This window comes from Chaetomium strumarium, assembly GCF_033439665.1.
Source record: "Chaetomium strumarium strain CBS 333.67 chromosome Unknown B0T15scaffold_1, whole genome shotgun sequence".
NCBI lineage: Eukaryota > Fungi > Ascomycota > Sordariomycetes > Sordariales > Chaetomiaceae > Chaetomium > Chaetomium strumarium.
In genome coordinates this window covers 6,462,169-6,485,430 of record NW_026944429.1, presented here as the reverse complement: position 1 = coordinate 6,485,430, position 23,262 = coordinate 6,462,169, and the positions used below count along the sequence as shown (strand labels likewise).

General features: G+C 55.3%; 7 protein-coding genes across 7 annotated transcripts; 4 read left to right on the top strand and 3 right to left on the bottom strand.

The window, feature by feature from the left end:
- Positions 1–171: 171 nt before the first annotated feature.
- On the top strand, positions 172–1,327 carry B0T15DRAFT_571747 (uncharacterized protein; the record flags this gene model as incomplete). The annotated part of the gene is made up of 5 exons (XM_062870870.1): positions 172–219; positions 457–762; positions 956–980; positions 1,061–1,137; positions 1,219–1,327. 5 exons carry the CDS (start codon positions 172–174, stop codon positions 1,288–1,290), a joined length of 528 nt encoding a protein of 175 aa, XP_062727147.1. The 3' UTR covers positions 1,291–1,327.
- A 3,089-nt stretch (positions 1,328–4,416) lies between these two features.
- On the top strand, positions 4,417–5,646 carry B0T15DRAFT_489977 (amidase signature domain-containing protein; the record flags this gene model as incomplete). The annotated part of the gene is made up of 1 exon (XM_062866643.1): positions 4,417–5,646. One exon carries the CDS (start codon positions 4,417–4,419, stop codon positions 5,644–5,646), a length of 1,230 nt encoding a protein of 409 aa, XP_062727146.1.
- Positions 5,647–6,137: 491 nt separating this feature from the next.
- Positions 6,138–6,913, top strand: B0T15DRAFT_521199 (uncharacterized protein). The gene has a single exon (XM_062868551.1). The coding sequence runs from the start codon at positions 6,492–6,494 to the stop codon at positions 6,792–6,794; it is 303 nt and encodes a 100-aa protein (XP_062727145.1). The 5' UTR covers positions 6,138–6,491; the 3' UTR covers positions 6,795–6,913.
- Positions 6,914–6,960: 47 nt separating this feature from the next.
- On the bottom strand, positions 6,961–9,640 carry B0T15DRAFT_521197 (malate synthase). The gene is made up of 5 exons (XM_062868550.1): positions 8,901–9,640; positions 8,235–8,812; positions 7,759–8,159; positions 7,447–7,677; positions 6,961–7,380 (listed from the first exon to the last, which is right to left on the bottom strand). The coding sequence occupies exons 1-5, from the start codon at positions 9,259–9,261 to the stop codon at positions 7,323–7,325; spliced, it is 1,629 nt and encodes a 542-aa protein (XP_062727144.1). The 5' UTR covers positions 9,262–9,640; the 3' UTR covers positions 6,961–7,322.
- A 1,051-nt stretch (positions 9,641–10,691) lies between these two features.
- B0T15DRAFT_72449 (L-Aspartase-like protein) lies at positions 10,692–12,703 on the bottom strand. Its single transcript, XM_062871250.1, has 3 exons — positions 12,186–12,703; positions 11,079–12,102; positions 10,692–11,006 (listed from the first exon to the last, which is right to left on the bottom strand). The coding sequence occupies exons 1-3, from the start codon at positions 12,586–12,588 to the stop codon at positions 10,817–10,819; spliced, it is 1,617 nt and encodes a 538-aa protein (XP_062727143.1). The 5' UTR covers positions 12,589–12,703; the 3' UTR covers positions 10,692–10,816.
- A 582-nt stretch (positions 12,704–13,285) lies between these two features.
- Positions 13,286–17,584, bottom strand: B0T15DRAFT_72500 (uncharacterized protein). Its single transcript, XM_062871251.1, has 5 exons — positions 16,765–17,584; positions 15,980–16,699; positions 14,162–15,924; positions 13,775–14,101; positions 13,286–13,715 (listed from the first exon to the last, which is right to left on the bottom strand). Exons 1-5 carry the CDS (start codon positions 17,442–17,444, stop codon positions 13,495–13,497), a joined length of 3,711 nt encoding a protein of 1,236 aa, XP_062727142.1. The 5' UTR covers positions 17,445–17,584; the 3' UTR covers positions 13,286–13,494.
- Positions 17,585–18,780: 1,196 nt separating this feature from the next.
- On the top strand, positions 18,781–23,139 carry B0T15DRAFT_521183 (SMC5-like protein). The gene is made up of 5 exons (XM_062868549.1): positions 18,781–20,466; positions 20,527–21,417; positions 21,473–21,545; positions 21,604–22,333; positions 22,400–23,139. Exons 1-5 carry the CDS (start codon positions 19,141–19,143, stop codon positions 22,767–22,769), a joined length of 3,390 nt encoding a protein of 1,129 aa, XP_062727141.1. The 5' UTR covers positions 18,781–19,140; the 3' UTR covers positions 22,770–23,139.
- The last annotated feature ends 123 nt before the right edge of the window (positions 23,140–23,262 follow it).

Genomic DNA, 23,262 nt, shown 5'->3' with positions numbered 1-23,262 from the left:
TCCTAGCATAGAGCACACCCCGCATTATTTTACCACCTCACACATGTGCACACCAACAAGGGCTGAAATCAGCAAGATTGTGAAGGGGGACCGGATTTCCGAGCCAACATGAGCTTCCGAATCCCTTCAGCTATAAAAGAACGGTATATAAAGTGCAGCGTTAAGCACTCCATGTCGGTTTACATCAACATGAAACACCAGACATCCAAGACATATATTGTCTCTCCTACCTAGTCTGACAATACAGTATCGCACCAGACCCCCAGAAAGGTGTTCAAACCAACCGTGTCGACCAAGTCGCTAGAGCTCCCTAGCGCTCCCTACCGCTTCTTCATGTCCCACGGTCTACCAAAGCCGTCGATCCGCCCCCGGGCATTTCCCTCGTCAGCTAGACCGCCATCCTAACCGGCGGCAACATTCGGCTTCACCTGCGCCGAATGGCTCGTCGAGCTCAAGCTCGGGCGGCTGATCCTCGCTGTGCGATCCCCGGCAAAGGGCGAGGCCGCGGCCAAGCAGCTGCGGCAGAAGGTGCGCGACACCCAGATCGACGTCTGGGAGGTGGACATGCTGTCGTATGCGAGCGTGCAGGCCTTTGCCGAGTGGTGCAAGACGCTCAGCCGCATCAACTTTTGTCATCCTCAACGCGGTGGGCGCCGACGGAGCAGTACCCTGCCAGCAAGGCGCTGGCACGCTTCTGGATATATTGCTATGTTCTCCGCGAGACAGGAGAAATCAATAACACTCAAAGTCTTGGGTGCCCCGGTTTGTATTGGCGGAAGCCGTACGCATGGTCTTGAGCGGGCGGGAACCGGGACAGAAGTCCAGCGCCTTGATGTTGAAGATTCAGCGCGGTCGAGCTCAGGACACGGAGGGTTGGTGCTGAGAAATGACTGGCTGCCCTTCGGATTAAGTGCGGGATTTATGGATTGGTGCCATGGCGGCTGCTTTTCTTCAGTCAGTTGGTAGCAGTGACAACATACGTGAGTGATATCACAGACCTGGAACGGGCCCATGTAACTTATGAGACAGGAGTCATGAAAGACGATTACCAGGTAGGTAGGTGGGACCAAGTCCGTATTCGCGTTGTCGCCCTCCCTGGGAGAGCGACAGCTTCTGGCCTTCGTCGTTGCTCAAAGGGTGCGTTGTTTTGTCTTCATGGCGACCAGTTTTAGACTCTTTTGAGCAGACAGGGAACATTTATGCGCAAAAAAGGAACAGTACTCGACCACGATTCCAACACATCACTCTCCTGTATTGGTAGACCTCAAGTTGCAAGTGGTATTGGAATAGGTGTTCTCGAGCTTGCCTCTGTTGGTACCGCTGCCGGAACCACCGAGATTCGGAACGGCTTATGTTGACCACCGGCGTGTCTCGGAACCCACCCTTCCTCAAAACTTAGGCGACAAACCTCCTTACGAACTTCGAACTTGCACCGGCGGCATCGAGCCCAAGATGGCACACCATCCCGGGCCTTATCACAAGCAACGAACGGCGGACACCTTGGCAACAAGCAAAGGTATATGTCATGTTGGTGTCCGTTCGCGACGGACTTAACTTCTCTCCTCAGCCTGTTTCAAGTCAGCATATGCAAGAACAATCCACAACAGCAAACCTACGACCGTGACGAGGCCCCAAGATAACCAATACATGCGTGACCGCCGAAACCTGCGAGAGTGCGAACAATCAAAGTTGAGCCTTGGCCCTGCCACGATTGTTCCGAGCTTAAGCACGAGCGAGCGAACGATACGTGGTGATTTTAAGGATTCCGTACCAGCAGCGCCACAACCGCAGATTCCACGCCCTTCTGGATTTTTCGTATTCTTAGGCACGGCAAAAACGAGCGAAATATAATATCTGCATACGTGGAAGGGAACGGCCCCCGACCGCAACGCCAGCAAGGTGCGTGTTGGTCTTTCACTGCCACCTCTCTTCTACCGTATCACAGCGGCTTCTGAGCGGACGCGCTCGATCATCGCATCGTAGTCAAGTGCGTCGACCGGCCCCTCTAGCGCTAATCACGCAACTGATGAGACAGGAAGGAGATGCGGGAAAATGCGGCTTTCGCAGGACGCGTCGTCGCTACGAATGGCGACCCGGGCATGATGCCGCGTGACCCACAGCGTCCCCGGAGATTGCCTAGCAATACAATACGGCTGCTTCAATATGTCGTCCCGTTCCTGACCCTACCAACAAGGCGGCACCTCACCGAGGTGCCTGATACTGGCCGTCGCCCCACCTATCCAGCTCCTTCCTAGGACCGTGTCTGCCAAGGAACGCTGTTGGCTGCAATCTGTCCGAATGCTAACATAGCTGCGGCAAGGCATTCAGGCTACTGACAATGACTGTTAGCGATGACCAGGACCGAATGGAGGAAGAAAGATAAGGGGAAATTTGTTACCTAGCTCAGTCCTATGGGGGGTTGACACTACGAGAGACCTGCAAGGAACAGCCAGCCGATCTCAGATAAAGGTTGCCCTGGCCTCGTCGGTCTTCTCATACTTCAAGCCTCACACTTCGCAACTTGCATACCGATACCGATCAGCATCAGGTCGCCACATCTCTTTCATCAACGACCTTGCACCTCCATAATGTCTTGCAATTATATGATCCGGGCTCGCCTTACGATCTTGTTCTTCACTCTCCTTTCGCTGGCTGTCGCCACTCTCGGCTCGGCCAATGCGCGCTTCGCAGTCATTTTGCGAGATCGAGCGAGATCCGACTATATCGACACTTCTGACGGCATTATGGACAACTCTTTTTCAGTCGCTCCAAAGCAACGTTCTCGTCGTCGGGGTGATTACGGCCATCTTCAACACAGCGTTCGCCATTTTCGGAACTGTGGTTGTCGTCCACCCGAGGTGGCTGCGAGGAGATCACGGAGCAATCTTGGGACCATACGCCACAGGTCATGAGCCCTCGATCGCTACTGCTACGTACTTGACGAACGCTGTAGGCGAGCTACAAGCGCCTGTACAGGCTGCATCATATTGACTAGCTTCTGCAGGCGGCATCATTACGCGCCTCGGGGAAAGCAAAGTATCGATACCTTCTGCAGGCTGCATCATCGCGCGCCTCAGAAGGAGCAACGACACGATGGGTACAGCATCTCGAATCCGCAGTCGGATGCGGCCACCTTCCTAGCCAACATCCTGGGCCAGTTCCTGCAGAGTAACAGGCTATGATGAATACGAAGTAGTTCTAACTCCGAAGTATAGACGTCCTAGGGAAGCTTCGAGGACGGCGATAAAGAAGAAGCTTGCTCGCAGCTAGAGCATGGCGATGCCAGGACCGGGTTTGCCCAAAACGATGGAGAGCCGCCAGGGTCCATAATCGCCGCCGAGCCTCGGGCAGCGCGAGACTAGATAGGACTGCCAGGAAACTCGCAATAGCACCGTTTCTTTACTATTCAAGCCTGCTTTTAAATATAAAGAGAAGAAATTAATATAGACTATACTAATAATTTTCTAAAGAAAAAGCTACCTTCTACTAGAACTTACCTTTGCTATAGCTATATAATAGACCTATACTATAGAGCTGCTAGTATAATACTTCTCTATTATAGACCTTAACTACTGTACCTTATTATTAGACTCGACTCTATAGTTTCTATTACCTTGTCCTAACTATAGTAAAGCTAGCCTTCTCCTACTATACTAGACTTACTCCCTTTCAGGTACGGAATAACCTTAGGAGATCAAAGGCAGTTCCAACGTTAGTTGCTAACGCTTCCGACAACATTCTTCCCTTATCCCTCGTCATTCTTAGCTTTGGCCACCATTCTACTCTTAGCAGCAAGCAGCAGCGAAAATGTTCGACCGTGGTGCCACGAGGATGCCTAGTAATGCGGTTTCTGATAAAACCGCAAGTGGCATTCTGCTAATCATCCATTCTTCTAGTGCTAACGTTAATGCTATTATCTAGAAGCCTTCCACACTCTCGGATATGCAACCAGAGCTCCCAAACCGGCCCACCTACCAAGCTTAACAACGACCAGTGGCAGGTTCTCATTGCCCTTCATCGCACCTTGCTCCACGAGCACCGCGACTTTTTCTACGCTTCGCAACATCCGTCGGCAAGCCCGGCGTTGAGAAAATTGGCCGTCAGTACGCAATGCCCGCGCGGATGTGGCGCCACGGCATCCATAGTTTTCTTGAACTGCTGAGGCACCGCCTACCGGCCAGCCTGGACTACATGCTTACGTTCATCTATATGGCCTACTCCATGATGGCCTTATTGTACGAGACAGTGCCCGCGTTCGAGGACACATAGATCGAGTGCCTGGGAGACCTCAGCCGCTACCGTATGGCGATCGAGGACGACGACATTCGGAACCGTAGAGTGTAGGCTGCCGTGAGTCGTGACTGGTATTCACGCGCCTCCGATAAAGCGCCGACGACGGGACGCCTAGGCGCGGTCATGCTGGGCAAGACTAACCTCCACGAGATGGCGCTGGAAGGGCTGACCGTTTCTTCCCTCGGCGGCCAGACTGTCAACCCCTATGACCTGACTCGGACGCCGGGGGGAAGCAGCGGGGGGACAGGTGCAGCACTGGCCGCGAACTCTGCCATATTAGTCACTGGCACTGACACGGTCAACTCCCTTCGGAGCCCCGCGAGTGCCAATTCGCTCTTCGGCTTCCGTCCCACCAGGGCCCTCATCTCCCGCGCGGGGGTTATCCCCGTCAGTTTCACGCAGGATACTGTCGGGGCAATGGCGCGGAATCCGAGGGACCTCGCTGTCGCCCTGGCGGTCATGGCTGGTGTTGGGTTCGATGCGCGCGATAACGCCACGGCCTTAGTCCCTCGAGAGGTCCGTCACAGGGATTACTTGAATACTACTTCCACGCATGCGGTGAGCCTCAAGGGGTTACGCTTTGGTTTACTGAGTGGCTTCTTCAACTACTTTGCATCTGCCGAGACGACACTGGTGAACGACATCATGGCCAGCATGGTGTCCAAGCTGACGTCTGTGGGAGCCGAAATTGTGAACATCACCGACCCCATCTACGATACCCTTGCCATTGCGAAGCTCGATGTGCAGGTGTTTGAATTCAGGGAGATGCTCGATGCTTATCTGTCAGGAGGCTCTCGGCCGGCAAGTTTCGCTGAGCTCTACAGTGGCGGGGACTTCCTCGTCATCCCGGCGCAGCACAACTTCATCGGAAGGGCGTCGCATTCCTCGACCGGCGACGCGGCCTACCGCGAGAGCCTAAGCCGCATCGAGGACCTGAGGCGCGCACTGGAAGCCACCTTTGCGAGCAACAGGCTCGACGCAGTCATCTACCCGGAGCAAAAGAACCTTGTCGTCAAAATTGGCTCACCGTCACAGAGCGGGAGGAATGGGATCTTGGCCGCTTTGACTGGGCACCCCGTCGTTTGTGTCCCCGCAGGCTTCTCGCCTCCTTCAGCGGATGCCCCGCTAGGAGTTCCAGTCGGCATGGAAATATTTGGCCGACCATGGACCGAGCATCTTCTCCTGGATATCGCACGCCATATAAGCGAGCTGGAGCCTATCAGGAGGATGCCGCCGTTTGTCAATACCAGTGTCGAACCAAAGGTCTATGAGAGCGTGCCTATTATTGTGCCAAACTCGGCCAACGTACCGGCAGCGTACCCGTTGGGGGTTCCCGAGACAATATCATCCTGAGGGATTCACTGCACATTTTGCTCCGTGATAGTTATTGGTCCACGAGTTAAATTTCCGGCTTTCTCTGTGGAATCAGCCCAACACACCGCCACAAGCGAAGAAAAGCAAGGCGTAACACATGGAGCACTATTCTGGGGCCATCCGGGGCCCTCTTTTCCTCCTTCCCCCTTTCCACTCCGTGCTGATATCACCACGCCTTGGCCCCAATCCGGAAGACACTTTCGGTATGAAAGAGAACGCGCCCGGAATACCTAACAAGCACAATCGCAGCCGCCACAGTCGAGACAGATACGACCACAGCCCCTGGCTCAGGTTTGAACGTGGGCTCTTCCACGATGAGATCGGTCCTTACCCCGCCTCTCAGTTGAGCCCGCCTCATGGCGTACATTTTTTCGGCTTTCGGCCGGGTCTGCCCCGTTGCCATTCACGGTTGTTGTTGTTGTTGTTGTTGTTGTTGTTGTTGTTGTTGTTGTTGTTGTTGTTGTTGTTGTTGTTGTTGTTGTTGTTGTTGTTGTTCGCGGCTTGTTTCGACAGCGGCTCCACGTGCACGCTGCCGCCGAGAGCGTCTCGTCCTCTCCACGAACTTGCGGCATCCTTCCCAGCACTTTTCAGCGCAACGAATGAGGAGGGTGAACTTGACAGCCTTCCAGAAGACCGACCAGAAGAAGTGGTAGTACCTCCTCTCGCCGATCCCATACCCAAAACTACGGGTTTCCAGCGCTGCCTCAAAACTCAAGTTAGCGTTAGCAATGCGGGCAAATCAGGGACAACGGCTTGGATCTGTGAACGTTATAGTATAGTATAGTATATTGCTCTTACGTCCAGGCCAGTAATAACTAAGCCCCATGACGAAAGCGCATAGGAGATACGCGCTGACGAAGATGGCTGCGAGCTGGCCCGACGACATGCTACCCTCGATCTTGGCACTGCCGCCCATCGTGATTGTATACCTTAGCGTGTTCTTGGTGCGAGTTGAGCAGGTCTTAGAGAACAAGGGGGATCGAGCTGGAAGGTATGGTGGGAATGGCGTCGCCTTCCCATTTCACTGCCTCCAGAGCGCAAACATTATATACTCCTTGCGTGTCCTTTTGCTCGCCTCCTTTCAATCCCGTAGGTGCGGCGCCCGCCCCCCTGATGCTGCCGGGTGACGACGCTGTTTAGGAAACAACCGTGTCAGGCCGACAACGCTTTGTACGGCTAGGCATGATAAGAGCAGTTCAGATTGCGTAGTGATGCGTATGCTCGAATCACTAAATTTGAGACCCGGGGAAGGGGCCTCCTCATGTTGAGTATCGGAAGGGGAGGAAAGATAAGTAGCTGTCCACGTGTACTGGAGACTTTCTAGAACTGATCTCGGGGGGCGATTCGGTCCTATTCACATTGGATCCTTCTATGTGTCTTGGTGTTTGACGCATGGTATGTCATTTGGGGTCTACTTAGGTCATGTGTGAACCCTTAAATCCGTTGTTACAACCTGGCTTGTTCCATTTCCCCAGGACTACAGCTCAACAATTCAACACGGTAAGAAGATAGAGCCATCCCAGACTTACATTCTCCTGCCCGCCAACCAAAGAAACAAACAACACCTATTTCGCATCATTCAGGGAGTGAGTCGTTCCCATACAGGCGTGTCTCCGATGCTCTCCCTCGGTTGTCCTGTCCTAGCCTTGCGAAACTCACAACTTGGACGCCGGCTTGGGCGCTCCCGCCGAAGTGATCTCGTTGTACAGCAGCCTGATGGGTTCAATTCGTCAGCTCTACCCACTCCGACGACTAGCAGGACAGGTTGGGGATACTCACGAGGTCAGGAAGTCAGCATAATCTTCCCCGGTGACCTGTCCCGAGAAGTACTGCGCCGCCAAGTGGAACTTGTTGCCTTTGGGTGCCTTGGCCGACAACTCCTGCGCCTGCTCCTTGAGCAGTTTGAGCGCGTACCCCTTGTCGACGCGCTTGCCCTCGGCCGTGGTCACGCCGTGGCGCACCCACTGCCACAGCTGGCTGCGCGACACCTCAGCGGTGGCTGCGTCCTCCCTGAAGTAGAAGAAACCATGTTAGTCACCCGTGACTCAAGGTGGGAGAAATACAGATTCGAGGAAAATAGAGGGGACAAACATGAGGTAGTTGATCGGCACGCAGCCGACGCCCCGGATCCAGGCCTCCATGTACCCGAGGCCGATGTTCAGGTTCTTGCGGATGCCCTCCTCGGTGATCTTGCCCGGGACGTTCATGTTCAGGAGGTCATTCGCGGTGATCGTCACGTCCTCACGGCGCACAAAGAGCTGGTTGGGGGTGGGCATGTGCTTGTTGAAGATGTCGGTGGCGATAGAAGCAAGGGCAGGGTGGGCGACCCAGGTGCCGTCATGGCCAGCGCGCACCTCACGGAGCTTGTCGGCGCGCACGCCCTCCATGGCCTTCTCATTCGCCGCCGGATCGTCCTTGATAGGGATCTGGGCCGCCATGCCGCCCATGGCGTGGACGCCGCGCTTGTGGCAGGTCTGGATGAGCAACTTGACCTATTCGCGGCGAAAGCCGTGTTAGTCCGTCTGTGCTCTCGAAACATGCGGCGAGCCATGAGGTGAGCAACCCACATAAGCATCCATGAAGGGCACCGTCATGGTGACACAGCTGCGGTCAGGCAGCACAAAGTTGGAGTTCTGGCGGAACTTCTTGATGACGCTGAAGATGTAGTCCCACCGGCCGCAGTTGAGACCAGAGCTGTGGTCGCGCAGCTCGTAGATGATCTCGTCCATCTCGAAGGCTGCCAGGATGGTCTCGATCAGCACAGTGCCGCGGATGGTTCCCCGGGACATGCCGATGTAGTCCTGGGCCAGGTTGAAGACGTCGTTCCAGAGGCGCGCCTCGAGGTGCGACTCCATCTTGGGCAGGTAGAAGTAGGGGCCGAACCCCTGCTTGACGGTCTCGAAGGCGTTGTGGAAGAAATACAAGCCGAAGTCGAACAGCGATCCGCTCATGGGCTCGCCGTCGACTGTGACGTGCTTCTCCTCCAAGTGCCAGCCACGGGGCCGCACGATGAGGGTGGGAAGTCTCCTGTCCGTCCGCAGCTTGTACTCCTTTGCCCCTTGCTTGAAGTCGACCTGACGCCGGACGGCATCGTACAGGTTTACCTGGCCATTCACCATGTTGTCCCATGTCGGAGCACTCGAGTCTGGAGAACGCATTTAACATTAACTGAGGCTCGTTCCTACAAATAATCCACCATCAACAGGGACATCTTCGAGGTAGTCAATACAAACCTTCAAAATCAGCCATGTAAGTGTAGACATCGGCATTCAGCGCATTGACCACCATCTTGCGGTCCGTCGGGCCCGTGATCTCGACGCGGCGGTCAACCAGGCCCGGGGCCGGTGGCGCACCCTTCCATGTCGGGTCGTCACGGATGTGCTTTGTCTCGGGCAGGAAGTCGGGGAGCGCGCCCTTGTCGAGCTCGGCCTGGCGGATCTTGCGGCGCTCGAGCAGAGCCTTGCGAGTTGGGTTGAAGGAGCGCTGCAGCAGGGCAAGGAAAGCAAGCGCCTGGGGCGTCAGGATCTTGCGCTGGGACTCCTCGATCGGGCCGAGGACGTTCACGCCCTGCAGGATGGTCTCGTGGCTCGCCATTGCTTGCGTATTTGTGACGAGTCTTCGTGGTGTTTGTATCCAATGGTAGCGTTGACGTGTAACGAGACAGTCGACGCTGTCTGATGTGGCGGTTGCGTTGGTACTGCAGCTCCGTGTAAGCTATTCGGTCTTAGCCACCGGTATATGTTGTCATTGAAGGGATGAGGAGACGAACAACGTCACAGGACGGCGAGAACAAGTACCCGAAACGGGCCGCAGATCACTAGGACTGAGGTGACCACCAAGACGGGGCAAGGGAGGATTTAGGAGAGGGAGAACCAGATGCACGCAACCCGTGTGAAGACGAGGCCAGGCTAGGTAATTAACTGGGTCTGGACAGGAAACACTTCACGTACCGATATGACAGGTCTCAATCCCAATCCTGTCTTCTTTAACCGTTTCTCGATGACTGTGCTTGAATGGGGTGATGAGCCAGGGTTTAAGCTGTCCGGATGCGGCGTCGAAGAGGAAGCTACGACGGGGGGACTACGAGGAGGTGACGAAAAATATCAGGGCCTTCAACTGGCAACCTTCGGCAACTAACATTCGCTAGAGCTGATTCTATCACAGTAGAGCCAACATGAAGCTGGCGGATGGCCGGTGTAACCCCTGCCCCATGCCGATGCCATCTCCATTTGGCTTCGTTCGGGCCTGGGGAAGTTCGAGGCACGCATGTGATAAGCTACGGGTAACGATACCGTACGTAATCCCATCGAGTGAGGTCATCGAAGCGGGGCCCCGCTATTGCATTGGAACCCCAAACCGTAAATTCCAATTGCCGTTGCCGTCACTGGCCGCGGTTATCCCCATCTTATTACAATACGGATACACCCATCTTCCAACAAACTGGTTGGAATGGAGAAGCCAAGCAATTTCATAGCGACTCTATGTACAAGTATGTACAGTGCAAGTGAGAATTGCAAACGCCTGGAACTTGCGGCACGATCCGGACAAGCGGGCGGCTACCTATATCAACAAATCACGGCCAGCCTGAAAGCCATGCCCGGCTGCCCCACCTGCAACATCCCTTATTAACGTTATCCGTATCAATGACCCCATCGCCCGTTGCCGCGCCAAGGACTGGAGCGTGGGCCCACCAGCCGAGCTCCGATCGGCCGTCTCGAAGCCGAGGTCGTTGAAGCTACGTACCGCAGTGTGCCGACAGTTCCCGACGGATTGTTCATCACAAAGCGATATCGCAGAGAACGAGGGGTGCAGCCGTGCAGCTTTTGGTATTTCTTCAGTTTCCAGGCTAGTTAGGTGGTGGTTGGATGACTCCCTCCTCCTCTTACATGTCTCGCACATTGACTACGTCCGGTAACCCCGGCCATCCCATGCTGCGTGGGACAGAGACCAACCGCTCATGATGCTACATGTACATGCTGTTACCATCTCTGCTGCGTGAAGTGACTCAGGGATGGCGGTATCACTTCACTTGGCTCAGCGATGCTTATGACAATCGCCGCGTTGCGTCCCCTGTTCGGGCGCATAGTCGAGCACAAGAACTCTCCAGGCTATCCTACCGTGCTGATCGGACAGAGCTAGCGCTATGAATCTAGCCTTTGTAGGGCTTGGGGCCGACCATGAGCTCGGGTCTCACGAGCGCGTCGAACTCCTCCTCAGTCAGCGCCTTCAGCTCCATGGCGCTCTCCTTGAGCGTCAGGCCCTTCTTGTGCGCGTTCTTGGCCACCTTGCTAGCCATGTCGTAGCCGATCTTGGGGTTGAGACAGGTCACAAGCATGAGCCTAGCGAGCAAAAGAGTTCGTGTTAACACGGGTACGCAAAGCGCGAGATCCAGGGAACCAAAAGAAACTCACGATTCCTTCATGATGCTGGAAATCTTCTCCTCGTTGGCTTGCAGGCCGACAACCAGATTCTTCTCAAAGCTGCGCATGCCGTCCGCCAGTAGCCGGATGCTGTGGAGCAGGTTGCGAATGACCAGCGGCTTGTAGACGTTGAGCTCGAACTGCCCGTTCATGCCGCCGATGGTACAAGCAACGTGGTTGCCCATGACCTGAGCGCACACCATCGTGAGTGCCTCACACTGCGTCGGGTTGACCTTGCCCGGCATGATGGAGCTGCCGGGCTCGTTCTCGGGCAGGATCAGCTCGCCAAGACCGCACCGAGGACCGCTCCCGAGATAGCGGATGTCTTGCGCGATTTTGTTGAGCGACGCGGCGAGCGTATTGAGAGATCCGTGCGCCTGCACGATGGCATCGTGGGCGGCCAGCGCCTCAAACTTGTTGGGAGCCGTCTTGAACTCGGTACCCGTCATCTTGCTGACCTCCTCCGCAATGGCCTCGGCGAAGCCTTCAAAGGTATTGATGCCCGTGCCGACCGCAGTACCGCCCTGGGCCAGGAGGCGCAGGTCCGGCAGAGCGCTCTCGACGCGCTTGATGCCGAAGTCGAGCTGTGCGACATATCCGCTGAACTCCTGAGCGAGAGTGAGGGGAGTGGCATCCTGCAGGTGGGTGCGGCCAATCTTGATGATCTTCTTCGCCTCGAATTCCTCCACCTTGGCCTGGAGCGCGGCGCGGAGGCTGCGAAGAGCCGGAAGCAGCTCGCCCTCGATCTCCAACACGGCGGCAATGTGCATAACGGTCGGGAAGGTGTCGTTGGATGAAGCCGAGCGATTGACGTGGTCGTTAGGGTGCACCGGCTTCTTGGTGCCCATCGTGCCGCCGAGGATCTCAATTGCCCGGTTGCTGATCACCTCGTTGGCGTTCATGTTGGATTGAGTGCCGGAGCCGGTCTGCCAGACGACGAGGGGGAAGTGGTCGATCAGCTTGAGGTCCGCGACCTCCTTGGCCGCCTGCTGAATGGCCTTGCCGATGGTGGGGTCTACAGGGCCGGACAAGTCGCTGGATTAGCTCCCGCCGGCAACTGCGATACTGGAGTATCGTTGAGAGGAGGGGCGGCCTTACCAAGGCCATAGCGCATGTTGACCGTCGCAGCAGCTCCCTTCAGGATACCGAAAGCCCTGATTATGGGCGGTGGCATCCGGTCCTGGGGCTGATTGATGCGGAAGTTCTCGAGGGAGCGCTCCGTCTGCGCTCCCCAGTACCTGTCGGCCGGGACCTGAATCTCACCGAAGGCATCGCTCTCCGTCCTCGTCTTTGCTGCCATCCTTGTTGCGCTGCCGTGGAAGTATCTTTGGTGCTGGATCGCGGGGGTTGTGAGGCGGTTTGTCCGTGACGGAGCTGTAACGTGGTATGACGCAGTGATTGACGCTTTTTGACATGTGCTCAGCGGCCTAATAAGGGCTGTCCTCGGCACACCAAGGTTGCCGCGGGCTGCGGGCCCGGCAATGCGAAACGATCGAAGCATGCTGGAAGTCGACTGACCAAAAGCCGAGCTGCACCAAGTGCGGAGCGTGGACCAAAAAGTTGAAGTGAGGCGATTGCGCCTGCGGAAATCTGTTTGTTTCTAGCGAATGGTATCAGAAGACCCCCTACGGCAGTGAGGATGAACGAAGACGAGTTCACGATGATGCGCGAAAATTGAATCTCGAAACTTCCACTCAATTACTGCTTTCGCCCGGCGGCCAAATAATTTCAGCTAAAGTCGGCTCGGGAGCCCCGTCCAGCGGCACTCCGGGAGATCCCGATCGGGGTATCGGATGAACCCCTGCACCTGTGGGCGATCTCCCATAGCAACCAGCCCCTGAAAAGGGGGGTTCCAAGCAAACAATACCTGACTAGTTCCATGTACCTGAACGGTCGCCCAGCGAGAATGTGAAAATCTGTCTAACTCCAATGCATCTCCATTTTGGCCACTACGACTCATAGAAGTACTCCCGCCGTGTGCTACTAACATGATCTGCCACACCAACAAAGTTGATAAATATTTACATACCAGAAATCACCTCCCCTGCTTCCTTGCAGATACCTATTAAGACAGGATAGTCCAACACCATTATGAGATCTCTCAGCAATGCTTCTGTAACGATCTGGTACCTCGTGCCCGCTCCCTTCCCTCGACTTATCCGACAGAACGAAAACGGAGTTGGTTCATCTCCAAACAAGCCAGAGGTCGGGAGTGGGCAGCCGAGTTCACCACAGGGAAAGAAAGCCCCGGCCAAGACCTTTCTGTATCTCATGAGTGACTCGAAACAATAAGCAAAGAAAATATCGGTAGGTCTGCTCCCTCGCAATCTTCGAAGCCGTTTAGGTCCCGGGGTAGAGGGTTAGTGCACCCGGACGAGGCGAAACTGCTGTGAAACATTACCGCAGTTCAAGAATTAAGCGTCTTGATCATCATATTGACCTTCCGCTTATCAGTAACCAACAGAGCACGGGTGCTGAATGCAGCGTAGATCGCGTCCACGACCTTGTGGAAGCTGCTGGCGGCACCCTTCTCCTGCGTGAAGCGGGCAATGCTGAGCTGGTTGCGCTTGCCATGTTCAATGACAGTCATCAGCTCGACAGCAAACGACACCTCCTTCAAGTTGAGGTCTGTCGGGAAAGACTGTCAGTTACATGGAACCCAGGGAGCACAGATCCAGACAGCTTACAGTTTCTCGCGCCGACCCGGGCGAATATCACGTTGCGTGCTTTGTCCACCTCAATATCCTTCATGCCATACTTGCGCCACTCCCGGAGCAGGATTGCCACTTCCTGACGAGCACGCCGCTTGAGGATGGCGAAGCAGATATAGCGCATGGCAGGCTTGACGCGGAAGAGACGGGCCAGCCAGTTCTGTTGGACCTCAATCTTGCGGATTCCGCCATCGCTCTCCGACCAAACGCTGTGTCTTGCGTGGCCGAGCGTCTTGGACTCCTTGCTAAACCTCTTTTTCGTCGTCTTTCCATTGCGAGTCTGCGCATCATCGGGATCTGAGTCTAACATTGAATGCCGAGTCAACAAGTAGATATGCAGCAACGAACGGTTGTCCCGCTTACCTGCAAGCGACATTTTCAGCTCATCCTTAGCATTCTTCCAGAACGAAAAGCCGAACGACTTCTTCTTCTGCACACGCTGCATCAATGAACCCTCGGTCGACTGCGAAACTGGTCCGCTGGAACGTCTGGTTTCAAGATCTGCACTCTCCCCGGATTGGAGAGTCGTGTCCGTCACAGTCACAAAGCTCGAACCGCTCGCGCCTTCTTTGGAATTGCGTTTGAACCAAGAGGATACCCTCTTTTTCGCCGGCACGGCTTCAGTGCTCTGCCCATCTGCTGAGAGCCCCTTCTGTTGTGATCCGTGGGATGTGTGCCTCTGCTGGTCTTGAAATGAGGCCCCTGATGTTGCCTTGCCGGGGCGGGGATCTTGTGACACTTTGCGAACGTTGAGAGGCTCGGGAACCTGCACGTGATCTCGGGCGCCTATTGCTGTGGGTGAATTGACCACGCGGATGGTATTTTCGGCTCTGGCTAGATAATCCAACCCCTTATTCTTAGTACGGGTTGGCGTCTCCAGGCAAGCAGTGCGCAAGTCATGGCTGCCCACATTGCGGCTCACACGATCATCTGACGTGTTCTCAAAGATGGAGGGCAGTGGCTTCGGATCTTTCATCGTCCGCTCGTACAGTGGCTCGGAAACAGTTCGGCGCTCGGGAATCTGGATTTTAGAGCTGGAATGGAGCTTGTATGGCTTTACCACCTGCGAAATGGATTCGCCTTTCGAGCCGTGATTCCGGGTTGAGAGAGGCGAAACGGTACTCTGAGATGGGACAGGAGGCAGTGGCCGGTTGTCCCAGGGACGGGTCCTCTGCTGGCTTCCGTCTGTGGACGCTGGCCCTTCCGGAACTCGCAATGCAGACAGCTCTCCCAAGGATAGCGTGAATGGGCTTGCTTCACGAGAGTCAACTCCTGCTTCGCTTGATTCTGCCAGGAGAAGGGAGCTCTGGAACGCCTCGTCACAGTCACGAGCTATGCAGTGGCTAAGTTGCTCAAGCTCTTCGCTCCAAATGAACGTGTCATCTGTCGTGTCGCCAATATCGACCATCGACCGGGTAGCTCTCACTTGATGGCGACCCGACGCCTTCACGGGGCTAGAGGGTGAGACCATGTTGCGGTCATACGCCGGATCATCCCCCGCGCTGCTGGCTGGAGCTGCCAAGGTCGCGTGGCGGTTTCGGCGGTGTTGCTGGGCCTTGTTACGGACACTTGAAAAGCTGACAGAGCGCTTGGACCGACTATTCACGCGGACGCGATGATTGCTGTGGTGGCTCCGGATGGAGCTCATGGACATTTGAGGCGAGTTCAGGTGGCCGCCTGCGTTTGCACGCCGCGAGCTCATCCTTCCTCGCTGCCGGAAAGAGCCGTTGACCGATCGATACGAGTGGTACGAGTGCGAGAGAGCAGTAGAAGACGGCTTGACGCCCGGCTCCGGACTGCTGCGGTGGACGATGATCTTGGCATGGCTTACCTGGGAGGTGCATGGCTGAAGGACGCGGGACGCATTGTAAGGATCGTAACTTCGGATGGTGCCAACTTCGTCTACGTCCGGAACATTAGAGATTACTGTGAACCGGGACACGGTCCGGCCATGGCCGTTCCGTCCTGGGTTCGTGAACTGGCAAGTCGAAATACGCTTGCTCCAGTTGGGTGGCTTCAGGTGATGGAAATCGCTCTTCGAGATCGGGACGTTGTTGTTGTAGTTCTCGAGCTGAGCCTCCCGGTGATTGTAGAGCAACCAGTAAAACATTTTCTGGTCATTTGGCCTGTCATCTTGGTCAGTATTGTAGCCGATCGATTCTTCGAAGGATGGCTGCTTACTTCTCCTGCCTGAGCTTCTCCTGGAGAGCAGCTTCCGAGTAAGTGTGCCAGAGAGCCTTCAACTGGCGCAAGATCTGTACGTCAATCTCCTCGGGGATCGGCGCAGTGTCCAAGTGGCGCGGCGCCGTCTGTGACTGTCCATCCCATTGCTGGTACTCATCCAGATAATCGTACTTCTTAATGAGGGCATGTCGCCACATCTGCTTCATGGTGATCCGGTGGGCGGGCTGATCTACCAGAATTCTCCGGATCAGGTCTTTGGCCTCCCTCGTCAGATGATGCGGCATCTTATACTCCGCACGCTTCGCTTTCGCCAGCATGATGCCCATGTCATCATCGTCGAATGGAAGACGCCCGGCAAGCATCGCAAAGAGAATGACTCCCATGCTCCAGATGTCGATGGCCGAGCCCTTGTAGAATTGATGGCGGAGCAGTTCCGGTGCAGCATAGTGTGGGCTTCCACACGTAGTGCGAAGCTGGTGGTTTGGGTTCTGCTGCAGGGCTGCCATGCCAAAGTCCGCAATCTTGATCTGCCCGTTCGCCTTCAGCAGGATATTCTCGGGCTTCAAGTCGCGATGACAGATGTTGAACGAGTGGCAGTACTCCAGGGCGGTCATCATCTGGCGAAAGTAGAAGATTGCCTCTTCTTCACGGAGCGGCCCGTTCCAGTTGATGAACTCGAAGAGGTCTCCCTTCTCGACGTATTCAGTGACCAAGTAGCTAAAGAAACTGGGGTCAGCACACGCGACAGCTCACTGATGCTGGGAGTGAAGTGCAAGGCTTACATCTCGGACCGATTCTCCCATATGTCCAGCAGCTCGATTATGTTTGGGTGTCGAATGAGCTTGAGAATGGCCACCTCACGCTCAATAGCCAGCGGCATCCGGCGTAGGCCCCCGTCAGCACCCGTGGTTGGCTTCCTGTAGTCGATGGAGTCCAAGTTCGCCAGACTGCCTGCTTGGGTCATGTGGGCGGTGCTCTTGGCGACTATCTTGATTGCGACCAGCTGATGGGAAACCCGATGGCGGGCAAGACGGACGCGTGCCGAGGCACCCTTTCCCAGTGTCTTGCCCAGCTGCCATGGCCCAATATGGGTCTTAAGCTGGCGCGTGCTGGACGCGTTAGATGAGACATTAGAGAACTGGGAGACGCGCCGGGAGTCGGCTGCCTCACGAGTGTCCTGAGTGACAGCTGGGGGGCGGGGGTTAGCGGGGCCGGGTTCGGCCGTAGCTGCCAGAGTCGGTGTCTGCTGTGTACGTTGTGCGGCCGGGGGGTTGTTTGGCGTAACAACTGGATATGAACGGCCTCGACCAGATGTCTTGGATTTGAACAAGATGAGGTTCTCGTCATCGCCAATCTGGTACCGGTGGTTGACATTGGCGACAGTGGCGTGGTTGAGCCGCTGTGTAGCATCACCCAAGGGCTGACGAGTGCCCGAATTTCTGGAGGTGCTGTGATGATCCATGACGGCCGAGCAAGTGAGCTGGTGCTCAGTACATCATCGACCGCTGGAGAGAACAAGAATAAGCGATCGAGCAGCAATATGAAAGAAATCGGTCAATAAGGCTCAAATTATTAGAAGTTGAAGTTGTGCCCGAGTCCTGATCGAGACCCCCCCGAGGAAACAAAGGAGCGACACTCACCAGCGCGGTGAGAAATGCCTGGTGAGCGGTCTGGTCAGGATGCGAAGCAAGTAAACAACTTGAAGAGAGGGGTGGGTGACGGAAGGAGCTGTAAGAGCAAAGATGTGCGGGATGTTTTTGCCGGCCGGGTTTTCTCGGTGCAAGGTCAGGAATTTGAACCCAAATAAGAGTTGGCGGGAAGGAGAGGTCAACAAAGCCCCAGCCAGGAACGCAGATGTCTCTCGGTGGCTCGCAGGAAGATTGCAGGCCCTACCTAGAAAAGTTGGAACCTCAAAAAGTTGTTTCCACAACATTATCGATCGCAAATTCCATCCCCCGGCAAGAATGACACCTAACCAGGAGCAGAGCAACTGCCCTCCGCACTACTTTCACTTGGTCGGGCAGCAAGGAAACGCCCGCGGGTAAGAGCGTATGGAGGACAAACAACACAGCGGCAACCTGACCTGTTCACCTATGTGGGGTGCTACTTACTCACGGTGGCTCATCCACATCATACCATGATGCTATCATGAAGTACATAGAGATTTGGGAGTGACCATGTCTCTTGCTCGTGTGTGCCCTGTGCTGTGGCATGCCAGGTCTGCACAAACTGGTGCAGATCAACACAGCCGGTATGGAACCTAATAACATCAGCTTGCTTAGCTCGAGGGTTTCATTCCAGTGAAGCGTCGGCCTTCACTGAGTATCCGCACAGAAGAAGGTCGACTTGTAAGGCCAAGGTTAGGCGCCCGTAAACACCATCTGGACAACAGCGGCATAGCACGTGGCAGCATACTGAACATATACCTTAGGTGTTACTACTTAGTGTGTACTGTGTCCCTAGGGGATGGAATTGGCGAATGGAAGAGTCCGTCCGGATTTGCAAGACGGCATCATGTTGGACAGTTGATCTGGCTATCTGCGCCTGGAAAGCAACGGGCCTCGGTGTTGGCACGTAAGCAGGACAGCAGCTGAGGAAGTGAGGTTATCACGATCCAGGAGAGAGAGTACTAGTAGTGGGTCGCTGTTTCGGCCCATTAAATCTGCGAGGTACCCGACTGAGTGGTACAGTTACTTTGACAGTGCCATCTCGGTCTGTGCGCTGGGCACTGTGCGCGCTTCAGTTTGACGGGTTTTTTGATTTGACGGGGGGACCGAACTGCTGCTGCTCTGGGGCCCCAAACATCTGTACCGATGGTAAAGAGCTATTGTCAGGTTGAAATTATACCTTACCTTCTTGTAGGTAGGGTAGGAACAGATTTTGAACCTAACTCTCGGCCATGGTCTTTGTGCGCTAATGACAGCAATTCTCCAAGAGTCCAAACCGGCTGGTACCACACAGTATGAGGCTTTTTATAGTACAGACCCGCCATTTACGTGGTTGAGTGCAGCGGACGCGTCGCGTCATCAGCAAAGGACTTACCATTCCTCAGGCGGCCACGAACATTCCACGACAAGCCACGCCGATGATGGGCATTGCCGGAAATCGGCCAAAGATCCTTACGGAAACTCAGGATTCAACGTTCTCCGAGCGTCAAGATGTCTAATCCAAGCTCTGTCAACCAGCCACTCCCCTCTCAGGGCGAAGCTCTCACGACTCCCACGCACGGGCGGCTTACGGTCGACCCTTTCAGTTTTCTCCGCCTGAGGGGTGGGGAAGGACCCCGCGAATTTGACCAGGATGAGGACGGCGTCTCAGTCTCATCGGATGAAGAAGAAGTACAGCATGCGGCGCGCAGACGCGCAGTCGTGGCCCGGCCTGGAAATGGGCCAACGCCAAACTCAGGGTTCCATCCCGGTGCCATTGTCCGTGTGAAAGTCCGAAACTTCGTAACGTATCAAGAAGCCGAGTTCTTCCTCGGGCCGAACTTGAACATGGTCATTGGTCCCAACGGCACCGGCAAAAGCTCGCTGGTCTGCGCCATCTGCCTGGGCTTGGGATACTCTTCAAGCGTTCTCGGTCGAGCAAGCGCCTTTGGCGAGTTTGTCAAGCATGGTAATGAAGAGGCTGAGATTGAGGTGGAGCTGCAGAGGAAGCCGGAACATGCCGAGAACTACGTCGTGGGCCTCTGCATTCGGCGAGAAGACAACAGCAGGAAATTCACCATCAACGGGCAGAGAGTGTCGCACAAGGAGGTCCAGAAGCTCATGCGCTCTCTCAGAATCCAGATCGATAACCTGTGCCAATTCCTGCCCCAAGACAAGGTTGCGGAGTTCGCTGCGCTCACACCGATCGAGCTACTCGAGAAAACACTGCATGCGGCTGCGCCGGAGGAGATGATCAACTGGCGCAATCAGCTGAAGGAGTACTTCAAGCTACAGAAGGAGACTGAGCACAGCGGGGAGAAGATCCGCGAGGAACTCCGCAAGATGGAGGCCCGCCAGCAAGTCCTTCAGGCGGATGTAGAAAAGCTACGGGAAAGGAAAGCCATTCAAGAAGAGATTGACTATCTCAACAAGTTGCGTCTCGTCGTGAAGTACTACGATGCCCGAAGGAAGTTCAAGGAAGCAAAGGCACGGAAAACTGAAGCCGAGCATTCTCTTAAACGACTTCATAAGAGCGTCGCCCCCGCACTTCAAGCCGTCAACAAGAAGCAAGAGTACCAGTCTAAGATCAAACTAGTTGTTACCGACAGGCAGCACCGGTTGCAGGCTGCCGAGGCTGCTGCCGATGCTGCTATTAATCAAGTCGAAGCTGCCCAAGCCAAGTGTCAAGACATGCTAGTCAAGAAACAGGCTGAGACGGATAGTTTTACCACCAAAAGGTCTAACGTCGCGGACCTCCGGAGAAAGCTTACCGATTTGGAGGCTAAATATCGTGGAGCGCCTCCGAAGTTTGATGCGGCAGAGTGGAACATAAAGATAGTAAGTGCGAATTCCGACCTTGTGCTTTTTGTGTTGCCCGTGCTGACCATCCGATCGTAGCGTGAGCAAGGCCATCTGCAGCGCGCAAAAGAAGCGGAATTCGCCGTGGTCGAGGAAGAGATGAGGCGACTGCACCTACAACGCGCCGAAAACAGACAGGAAATAGCGAGACTACAATCCAGTGTGACGGAGCTGGAGTCACAGCAAGGTCAACTACTGGCGCAGCTGACAAGGATCAACAGCGACGTGGCCAAGGGTTGGGCTTGGTTGAAGGACAACCAGGGTGCCTTCGAAAAGGAAGTCTTCGGGCCTCCTATGCTCACGTGTTCTGTGAAGGACAAGCGCTACACCGATCTCGTTCAGTCGATGCTGCAGGCAGATGATTTCTTATGTTTCACGGCGCAAACCAAGGAGGACCACCGGAAACTCAGCGATCAGTTTTACGGCAAGATGGGGCTATCCGTCACGATACGTTCTTGTCTCACACCCTACAATGCTTTCAGGCCACCCATACCGAAAGAACAACTGTCTAGCTTAGGATTCGACGGCTACGTCAGCGACTATCTGGACGGACCCGAACCGGTACTCGCCATGCTCTGCTCCGAAAAGAGGGTGCACGCATCTGCAGTCGCGCTGAGAGATATACCCGACGAACAATTCGAAAGGGTCCGGCAGACCGAGAGTCTCACGCAGTTTGCTGCTGGGAGGAAACTATACCGCATCACGCGGAGAAGGGAGTACGGGCCGGAGGCCGCTTCAGCACGTGTTACCCGGTTCGGGAACGGCCGTTTCTGGGCGGATCAGCCGGTGGACGTGGCCGAAAAGACGGAGCTTTTACAGAGGATCGAGGAGCTGGAGACTCGGCAACAGGCTCTGGGCGAGGAATACACGACCGCGGGGGAAAAGCACAGAGGGCTCGGCGCCGAAATCGCCGCAATCGAACGGAAGAGGGTATGTTTCCGCCATCCCCGCCACGACTGGCCAGTGCCTGCTAACAGAGGACCAGCACGAACTGGGTGAAGCCAAGAAAGAGCTCCAGCGCGAGTATACAGCATGGCAAGGTTTGCCGGACAAGATAGGTAAGCATGCGGCGTTCGAAGAGACAAGCTCCTACGACCACTGATAGCAAGGGTTTAGAGGCCGCCAAGAGGACGCTAGGTCAGGCTGAAGAAGAGCTTATGGCATGTAAGGATCGCGTATTTGAACTGGAGAAGCGCCTCGATCAGGCGGCTCTGGACAAGGCCAAGGCGATCCTTCACCACCACAAGCAACTAGACGGCATTCGAAAGGCACGTTATGCTCTGCTTGAAGCCCAGGTCCTCCTGATGGAAGCAGAATCGGATGTGGGCGTTCTCAAAGCTAAGAACTCCGAAATCACTCGGCAGCTGGAGGAGGAGAGGCGACGGCTCGACGATGCGAAGGCCGAGCAAGAAGAGCAGAAAGCAATTGCGGAGCACTGCAAAGTGGATGCCCTCAGTGTCATAACAGAGGAGAATCAGAATGAGCTATCGACCAAGGCCAAGGAGAGGACGGTCGAGGACGTCGATCAATCGATTCAAGTGGAGAAGGCGAAACTCGAGGTCATTCACGCGAGCAACCCCACCGCGCTGGAAGAGTACGAGCGGTACGCGGCCAAGATCGAGAGGGAGCGGGCCAACCAAGCGAACCAGGAAAGCAGGATGGCGGAACTGAATGCGAGGATACATGACGTGAAGAGTCGATGGGAGCCCAAGCTGGACGAGCTGGTCAGTCAAATCAATGACGCCTTCAGCTATAACTTCGAACAGATTAGCTGCGCCGGCGAAGTGGGCGTGCACAAGGACGAAGACTTTGAGAAGTGGGCCATTGAAATCAAAGTCAAGTTCCGGTAAGTCTCCTCTCTTGCCCCTTATATAGTGTTGGCACACGGAAAGGCTAAAACGTTCCGGTGCAGCGAAAATGAGACGCTCCAGCGATTGGACCAGCACCGTCAATCCGGTGGTGAGCGGGCGGTGTCGACCATATTCTACCTGATGGCGCTGCAGTCGATGGCCCAAGCTCCATTCCGTGTCGTTGACGAGATCAATCAGGGTATGGACCCGCGCAACGAGCGCATGGTCCATGAGCGCATGGTCGAGGTAGCTTGCCGCGAGCACACGAGCCAGTACTTCCTCATCACGCCGAAGCTTCTGTCAGGCCTGCGGTACGACGAACGGATGCGGGTGCACACTATTGTCAGCGGCGAGCACGTCGACGAGCGTGGGACCGAAAAGATGAACTTTGCCAATTTTGTTAATATCCAGCGGCGCTTGATGGGGCGTTGACCAACATGGGGGAAAGATGGGAGAATATGATGGCACTCGCTGCATGACCATGCATGTGTGATGATATCCGACTACCTATCTAAGGTAATCTCATCTGCGCTTTGGGGCTTGAACAATGGAGGAGTAAGATGCCTGAGCATGGCTGCCCTCCTCGAGACAAACATTGCTCTAGGCAAAATGGCGTTTCTGAGCGTCTGCGACGTCTAGCATGCGATTTCATGTGCCGATGCAGGTCCCGCTTCAACACATGCTCTTCCTCAAGGTGCAATGATGATAGCCACACACTCGTTCCCGGTTGTGAAATCTTCATGAGGACCCTGGAAACTCGAACCCCTGACGTCGCTTGTGGAAGCGCCAAGAAGCGATTAAGATCGGTGGGCCGGCACGTGGTTGCGCGAACTCATCCCACTAGCCAAGGTCATCGGTATGACGTAATGCCCATTGTTCAGCGACCCCTTGGGAAACCATTGCCAGCTGTGAGCCAACAAGAATG